This window comes from Myxocyprinus asiaticus, chromosome 16 (assembly GCF_019703515.2).
Source record: "Myxocyprinus asiaticus isolate MX2 ecotype Aquarium Trade chromosome 16, UBuf_Myxa_2, whole genome shotgun sequence".
Lineage (NCBI taxonomy): Eukaryota > Metazoa > Chordata > Actinopteri > Cypriniformes > Catostomidae > Myxocyprinus > Myxocyprinus asiaticus.
The window spans coordinates 24,000,298-24,009,081 of NC_059359.1; the positions used below are offsets into that span (position 1 = coordinate 24,000,298).

An 8,784-nucleotide genomic window follows, 5' to 3' on the forward strand; every position below is an offset into this window, starting at 1 on the left:
ATTTCAATACATAAACGTGTGTTTCATGTCTAAAAGTAGGACGTGTACCATATAAACGTACATTTTTCCATATTTTTATACAGAAATGTGTTTCATGTCTAAAAGTAGGACGTGTACCATATAAACGTACATATTTCCATATTTTTATACATAAACTTGTGTTTCATGTCTAAAAGTAGGATGTGTACCATATGGAATCATGGGGGCGGGTTTGATTTTGGCACCGCCCTCGAAATTCAAACTCTGAAATATGATTGGTTCGTTTAGATTCTTGCGTATACATCCTCCGAGATCGATTCAGCGCACGGCCATGTTAAATATCTAGACGGAAGAGACAAAAGCTACAGCAACAAAGAATTTCTCAAGATACGCTCGAAGAGTCGAGTTTATCAAATTCACGAAGATTCAAATCCTTCATAATTAGAAGGTAACGTGCTCGGAAACGAACTGGGTTGAATTGGAAGAGTTATCTTTTCAAAACCGCGCAGCTGTGGTGCTCTTGCTGTCTTATTAGCATGTAGCTATGCTAACCTATCTCAACAATGTAGCCTCTGGCAGGTTGAGTTAGCATGCTGTTTAATAGTACGTTTTAAATATAATTCACCGATCTTTCAAGTCTCCTGAAACAAAGTTTACACAGTCCTCTGAACAATCTGCTATCATTTGTTGATTTAATTTTAAATTGGGATCTACATACATGCACTACTGTGGTGAAGTTGAAAGATGAAAACTTTGTCGATAAACCACCTTTGTGGTGCTAGCCATTTAGTTCCGCGAGCAACTCTACAATCACGCACACACTTTTAGTTTCAGATCTGATTGCTAAAATTATTAGTGAAGGGCATCAAAGGCTGCGTACGAAAACAAACTGTTTTTTAATCGGATTTGAATTGAGTTAATATATTAATCCGGATTGTCGAATGAATCGCAAATTTTCCAGCATTTTAACAAGTTTAAGAGAGTAACTGTTAGCTTAACGTGGGTTCCTTGCTAGCTAGTCTGAGGTAAAGTGTTGTTGTCGAAGTATTGTACTTTTACAATATGTCTTAATGTGTCTTTGATATCTTCTCTATGTTCATTTTATGACCTGATTTGAACAGATGTTTTCATGTATTTATTAAAAGATAAACAGCGACTCTAGAAATTCGATGTAGTCTGTCCTGATAGGAAAGTGATTTGTTGATGGTGAGACATGCATTTATTTATTTCATGTTTGGCAGGTGATACTTCCACAGTCCAGGATTTCCTCGACGGATGTATTCAGCAATTTTGACAGTAAAGTGAGCAAAAACGACAGACGTCGTGAAGCCAAGAGTGGAACAATATTTGGGCTGTTAACGTAATCTTGGACAAATAATCCTGCATTGACTTTAAAGCTGAAATCCATCAGTGCTGACCTTTCAGCTGGTTAAATAGGAGAAAGTAACATTGAGCAAAGTTTTTGGAAATTCCACATGTCGAAGAGAATACCAGGATTTTAGCCCTGTGCTTTTGAATGTAAAGACTTTGCAATTTTTGGAAACCAAAAGAAATATTGAGGGTAATAAAGGATTTCTTCAGCTGAACATTTGTGGGGTGGAAAGGAAAGAAAAAAAAAACAACAAAAAAAAAGTGACGTGAATACTTTGAACATTTTCAGGGATAGCGCAAAAGTGATTTTTGAACAGCATTAATTGATTTTTGATCACTTGCATTTTAAAATCGTTGTGCAAGACTTGAATTTGTAAGTACCTGTTTGCTAATTATTTTGTACATTGACTCTAGGGTTTTGAAATATTTATTTATATAAATATATTTTTCTCCTATTTTGGGAGAGCTTTCTTATTATATAACAGAATTGTTTTACGCCAGACACTCTTCTTTTCAAGAGGTCTGTTCGTACCAGAAACGGAAACTGTTTACAAAAGCGTGCGTTGAGCGAAACCGTAAACCAGTTTAACAAATAGCTAAAAAGTAGCAGAAAAGTTTCTTTTGATTGACACTGTTGAGGAAAACATTTTACAATGGCTACAGCAAGAACAGAGATCCCTGCTTCAGTCATGTCAATGACCAAACAGAATGGACAGTCCAAGCCAATGACCCTCCAGTCAGGGTCACTTACTTCAACACAATCAGGAAAAGCATCTATTGCGCCCCAGAAAGGAAGCAGTATACCCCAAAGCAGTGGTGGTATCAGGTAAGCTTACAGAAGATCAAGATGTGAGAATGATTTTGAAGGGTTTCTGGTCCCTTTTGTCAATGATCCTTTATATCAATCACATGTGAGGTTAATAATTTGGGTATAAAGTCTAATTTCATGGGCATTCATTTCTAGGTTTGGTGATGACTGGAAGAAGTGCCTGCAGCTTCCACCGAAAGACACGAGAGTGAAAACCACAGTACGTTTTTTTTCTTCCCCCCCCCCCCCTCTTATTAGAGTGGGATTGTGTCTGTGACATGAGATGGTTGTTGGTCTTATTAGCAGATTTTCTCGAGGAGAGAAATTTACTTTCCTCCTTTCTGACAGGATGTGACTGCGACCAAGGGGAACGAATTTGAAGATTATTGCCTGAAGCGAGAACTACTAATGGGTATTTTTGAGATGGGCTGGGAGAAGCCTTCCCCTATCCAGGTAGTCTAGCTTGTGCACACATTTTCACTGTTATTACAAAATGGTCCTGTTGGTTATTGTGAGTTTAATTATTCTTTTATAGACAAACCTGTGGTTCATTGATTTTGCTAAATGAGTCTGAGTATTGTCTGTCCTTTTGCCTTTTTCCCCCCACATTGCCTGTCTCCATAGGAGGAGAGTATTCCCATTGCCTTGTCAGGAAGGGACATTCTTGCCCGAGCCAAAAATGGTACAGGTAAAAGCGGAGCCTACCTCATCCCCCTCTTGGAGAGGATTGATCTGAAGAAGGACCACATTCAAGGTTTTGATCACAAATAACAAAAAGCATACTTTAAGGTTTGTTTTAAGTAGGGGTGGCCCGATATCATATTTTTATTATTATTTTTTTTTTTTTTTATTTATTTATTTTTTTTAAGTAATCACCGATACAGAGTCTGATATCTTTTTTTTCCTGAACTCCTTATCAGCAGTTTATTTCAATTTTATCATCAAAATAGTATTTAAATAAATAAATAGCTTTTATTTTTAAGTGTTTGTGTTGTTTTGACCAAGGAGCTCTGACGTAATGAAGGTAGCTTCCCAATCTGGAAAGCCGGTCGCAAATTGACTCAAAGTGATGAATAAACCACATAAGGCTACTATTTAAATAAATATGTAGTCTGTATATGACTCGTGCTAAAATGTGAATTAGCTCTCTGCCTGCTGTCATCTGCTACAAATAGAGCATGCGATGCTCATAATAGTGTTTTCCATGTATGAGTCAGGGATCTCTTGAAGGTATGAGCACATGTTTTTATGCCTGCACAACACCGACTCCACACATTCACAAGCACTCACATTTAAAACGCTGCACGTGCAAACTATATATTTATCATATTAAATCGCAGCTTTTGCTGTTAAATAATCTCACTAGGGCATGACGTGATTTTTAATTTATGCTCTGAATGTTTACGTAATGACATTTGTACATCAGATGGTATCGGTTTTTGGTATTGGCATTTTTACCAGTATCTGTATCGGAACCGATATCGGTATCGGGACATCCCTAGTTAAGTTTTGCTAATAGCAAATTTATTAAAATTCATACTACTACCACACTTTCTTTAGCCATGGTGGTGGTGCCAACTCGTGAGTTAGCTTTGCAAGTGAGCCAGATAAGTATCAACATGAGCAAGCACCTCGGTGGCGTCAAAATTATGGCTACAACAGGTGGCACCAACCTGAGGGATGACATCATGCGTCTTGATGAGACTGGTAAGTGGATTTTCCAGGCCTGAGATGGCTTGTAGTATTTTGAATATGAGGGTTTAAGCTGATGCATTAGTGACTTGGCTCTTAATTAATGTAATGTTTTGGGATTCATTTTTCATCCCCTACATTGTTTTTTTTTAAAAACATTTTCTGCTTATTTTGTCCAGATCAAATTAGAGAAGTTGTTTTAAAGGAATATTAATGAAAAGGAATTCCTATTTAATGCAACTTGAGCTCTATAGACAGCATCTGTTGCATGCTGCTGATAACCACAGAAAATAATTTCAACTTGTCCCTCTATTTGTAAAAATAAGCAGAAAAATGCATTTACTTAGTTGCGAAGAAACCATGATTAATTGACATTATAGGATTGATCTTTGAATTGCATAAGTACATAGCTGAAAATTTGACCTTGCATTATGTAACTTGGTAATTGTGGTAGGTTTTAGTTGCATACGTTGCTGTACCGCAGTCTTTGTGCTTCCTTGTTCCGGTTCTTTCCAGGTAGTCTACAGAATTTGCCTATGTTGGCAGCATATTTTAAGAGCTATTGTCTCAGCTTACATCAAAGAGCCATGCTATTGCATATTAAGGAGTCTCATAATCTTCTGCAATTCATTATAAAAGTTCCAACATACAGTGCAAGCCAGTCATCATGGCAGTTTGATGTTTAAGAATTTAAATCTGTCAGTCAACTTAGTAAGGAATGCAGTCCTTCTTTTAACATTTTGTATTCTCTGGGTTTTTTTTTTCCTCCAGTACATGTTATAATCGCTACCCCTGGCAGGATCCTGGACTTGATGAAGAAAGGGTTGGCCAAAGTTGACAAAGCTCAGATGATTGTCATGGATGAGGTGAGAAAAATTAAGTGTAAAAGTGAGCTGGTTTCCAACTACGCATTCTCTCTAATTGAATACACACCTGATGGCTGTTCATGACCTCTGACTGCTTCTCCACAGGCTGATAAGTTGCTTTCTCAAGACTTTGTGGTGATCATTGAGGACATCATCAGCTTCCTGCCCAAAAAGCGTCAAATACTTCTCTATTCTGCTACTTTCCCCATCAGTGTGCAGAAGTTCATGGTGAGGAAAAAAAAATCGTTTTCTATTAGACCAAATGTTTGTGGAAGGTTAAAGGAATAGTTCACCCAAAAATGAAAATTTGCTGATAATTTACTCACCCTCAGGCCATCCAAGATGTATCTGAGTTTCTTCATCAAAACAGAATTTAAGGCTTTTAGGATTTCATTTCAGGCCTTCTCCTCTTAACAATGCAAGTGAATGTCCTCCATTTTTTTTGACTGTCCAAAATGCGTATTTAGGGTGCATCAAAATAATCCACACGACTCCAGTTGACAAATAAAGTTCATCTGAACGCAAACTATTATTTTTAGAAACAAAACAATACTTATATACTTTTTAACTACAAATGTTCGCTTCTGTACATCTCTGTGACGTGCTCATGAGAGGGATGACGTAAGCTCGTTGGTAAGGTCACGCGTCACGTGGAGGAGGAGTCAGGAAGTGCGTCATTGTTTACATCATTTTTTTTATAAATTATTATTTGGAAATTATTTTTTAAATTTTATATTGTTTTGAAATTGTTTTGGACTGTTGGTTTGTGAACGGCACAAGTTTCTCTTGTGAACAATGACGCGCTTCCTGACTCCTCCACGTGATGCGTGACATTACCAACGAGCTTACGTCATCCCTTTCATGAGCACGTCACAAAGATGTACAGATGCGAACATTTTTTGTTAAAAAGTATATAAGTATTGTTTTGTTTCTAAAAATTATCAATCGTTGGATTCAGAAGAACTTTATTTGTCGACTGGAGTCTTGTGGATTATTTTGATGCACCCTAAATATGCATTTTGGACCTTCAAGAAATGGAGTACATTCACTTGCATTGTTTAAAGGAGGAGGCCTGAAATGAAATCCTAAAAATCTTAAGTTCTGTTTTGATGAAGAAAGAATCTCAGATACATCTTGGATGGCCTGAGGGTGAGTAAATTATCAGCAAATTTACATTTTTGGGTGAACTATTCCTTTAGGAGCACAGGGCAAGAAATTCAGGAGGAGCACTGGAATTTAGAGGATAGGAAGTGGAGAAAAATAAATACTAAGATAAAAATATTAGAATGTTGTGGCTCCAAATACAGCATGCAGGATATTCTCTCTATATCCAGTCATATATGACAGCTTTTGCAATGTACTTATTTAACTATTTATTTATATCCTTTGTAGAGCAAACACCTTCAGAAGCCATATGAAATCAATCTAATGGATGAGCTGACACTGAAAGGCATCACTCAGTACTATGCCTATGTGACAGAAAGACAGAAAGTGCACTGTCTGAACACTCTCTTCTCTAGAGTAAGAAACCCTTCCCTCCACACCAGATCTGCCCCAGATTTGACGGATATTCTGCATATTTTTCACGTGTTGTGTTCCAAAGCTGCTTTGGCATGCTTCAATTGAGTAGTTGCATTTTCTTCGTCAAACTTTATTTACCTTTTGTCCCCACCTCAAAGAGCAAAAACATTTTCTTTAAATCTGTATTTATTTGATATCCATTCTCTTTCCTAGCTCCAAATCAACCAGTCAATCATCTTCTGTAACTCCACCCAAAGGGTGGAACTCCTTGCCAAAAAGATCACTCAGCTTGGCTATTCCTGCTTTTACATCCATGCCAAGATGATGCAGGTCAGCTTCAGTATGATTTACTGATTGCATTTAACTTTTTTTTTTTTTTTTTTTTTTGTCAATGGGAAAGATGCTTTGTATCAGGTTGTGTAGGTGTAATACTCTATTATTAAATTTATCTCAATATTACAGGAATACAGAAATCGTGTGTTCCATGACTTCAGAAATGGACTGTGTAGGAACCTGGTCTGCACAGGTATGGATGGCCTTCTCTGTAGCACTCTGTTTACAAGGGAATTTCCTAATTGCTTCTGAAATCTCTTTGGTGTGATCTTCCCTCTCATAGATCTTTTTACAAGAGGAATTGACATCCAGGCTGTCAATGTGGTCATCAACTTTGACTTCCCCAAAAATGCAGAAACATACTTGCACCGCATTGGCAGATCAGGTGATTGTCAACAGCATTGGATCCTCTGGATTTGACTAATTATTGTAGTAGGGTTCCCACTTTCATTGTTCAGATGTTATTTAGAAAGTCATGTTTTGATATAATTCTTTGTGTCTTGGTGTATTCTCTCTCTGTACTCAGGCAGGTACGGTCACCTGGGTCTGGCTATTAACCTGATCACTTCAGAAGATCGTTTCAACCTAAAGGGCATTGAGGACCAGCTGTTGACTGACATCAAGCCCATACCCAGCAGCATTGACAAGAGCCTGTATGTGGCAGAGTTTCACTCCCTGAACCCTGATGAGGAAGAGGCTGCAAACAAAGCAGCAGAGCTTAATTAACCCTTACCGGTAAGAAGGCCAAATTCTGAATGACCATTAAAGTGATTGACTGCTTTTAAAAATCCAGATCTGAATCATTTTTTTAACTTGTTCAATTTTATGTACGACTAAATTCTAGTTTTCTCGCTTTGTTTCAGGAGAATAAATGGACTGATGCCTGGCATTCTGCACATTTTCTACTGAAAACAGATGCAAAGATTATTTTATTTTTTCTCTCTAACCAAATGCTTCCAGAGTCTGGAACAGCCATGGAAAAAATGTGATCAGCTGCCGCAAGAAGCCAGTATAAAGTAGGTTTGTTCTATATACATGCAGCGGTCATCCCAGGCAGCTTACTCTTTTTGGTTTGGAGCACAATAAGCCACTGGTATTTGGACTCAGCGCAAAGACCATTCATTGGACATAACTGTTGTTCAACTGTTGTTCCCCCCCACCCCCCACTTTAATTTAGCAAGATGCAACCAACAAAAGTAGAACAGGAGAGGAAGCCTCATAAGGTTGAGTACTTTTACTGCAGTCTGTCCATCACCTAATGTGGTCTTTGCAGTTGATCAGGGATGACCAGGGAGGATATATGACAAATTCATAATGATCTTCTGTTTGTTGTTAATGGCCTTGTTTTATGTATAATCTTGAGAAAGGGTGAAGGTTGGTACTTTGCTCTCCTGTACATGGACATTTTAGAGTATGCCTGTTTTCATAGGCTACCTTTTGACATGTCTCTCACCACGTTGTCACTTTTAAAAACTCTTGTCACCCAAATATCAAATCCTTAAGTTGTTCTGTCTCTGCAGTGCATCACTCTCACTTATGGCTGTCACTGTCTGGGTTTCTCTAAGTGCCTTAATCTGTTACTTCCTCTGGTAAGGAGGGAGTGCTCTAGGTGTGTGGTGCAAAAAAAGCTTGGTCAGGATTGTCAAAGGAACCTGCTAGATTTAGATTTCTCTTGATATCTCAAACCCATAAATCATTTGTTCTCAATTTGTTCACCAGTTAGTTAATTGGTAGCGAATGTTGCCTTCCTCAGCATTGGCTGGGTTAAGCAATAGAACTGCCCCAGCCCAGGAGTTTTATAAGTGAGGCAAAACTTCTGTAGTTCTGCCTGCATTTTGGAAACTTTTTTTAAAGCTGGGGACAGTTTAAATTGTTTGCGGAACTGAATGCGTGGTCAGGAATATATTTAAAACAAGTCTATGTTTCTGGCATTGTCTAATGTGCAGATAGAGAGAGTAATATCTTTTGACATATCTTGATGAAATCACACCTGTAATAAAGTTGGTAGCTCTCAAAATGTAAACTCCTGTCCCATGTCCCCAGTTGTATGTTGAGTTGTGCTCTTTGCCATGTGTTGTAATAATTAGAAGCTGTATGTTTTACTGCGAGGATTAATGGGACAATGGCGAAAGCTTTTTGCTCCAAGTGTTGATGCCAGCCTATCCCGACCATTTTTTCTCTTTTAAACAAAATAAAGTCCAGCATATTCTCCAA

The 8,784-nt window shown here is 37.9% G+C and overlaps 1 protein-coding gene across 1 annotated transcript; it reads left to right on the forward strand.

Moving 5' to 3' along the window:
• The first annotated feature begins 284 nt into the window (after positions 1-284).
• On the forward strand, positions 285-8,784 carry LOC127454184 (probable ATP-dependent RNA helicase ddx6). Its single transcript, XM_051721200.1, has 14 exons — positions 285-427; positions 1,221-2,176; positions 2,315-2,378; positions 2,507-2,611; positions 2,783-2,912; positions 3,719-3,865; positions 4,622-4,716; positions 4,822-4,944; positions 6,109-6,237; positions 6,451-6,567; positions 6,700-6,763; positions 6,854-6,955; positions 7,097-7,305; positions 7,434-8,784. Exons 2-13 carry the CDS (start codon positions 2,004-2,006, stop codon positions 7,294-7,296), a joined length of 1,449 nt encoding a protein of 482 aa, XP_051577160.1. The 5' UTR covers positions 285-427; positions 1,221-2,003; the 3' UTR covers positions 7,297-7,305; positions 7,434-8,784.

Coding starts and splice junctions, on each gene's coding strand:
- LOC127454184 (XM_051721200.1), top strand. CDS start 2,004: ATGGCTACAGCAAGAACAGAGATCCCTGCTTCAGTCATGTCAATGACC. Junction 6,238..6,450: donor TGAACACTCTCTTCTCTAGA/GTAAGAAACCCT, acceptor TCTCTTTCCTAG/CTCCAAATCAACCAGTCAAT. Junction 6,764..6,853: donor TAGGAACCTGGTCTGCACAG/GTATGGATGGCC, acceptor TCCCTCTCATAG/ATCTTTTTACAAGAGGAATT.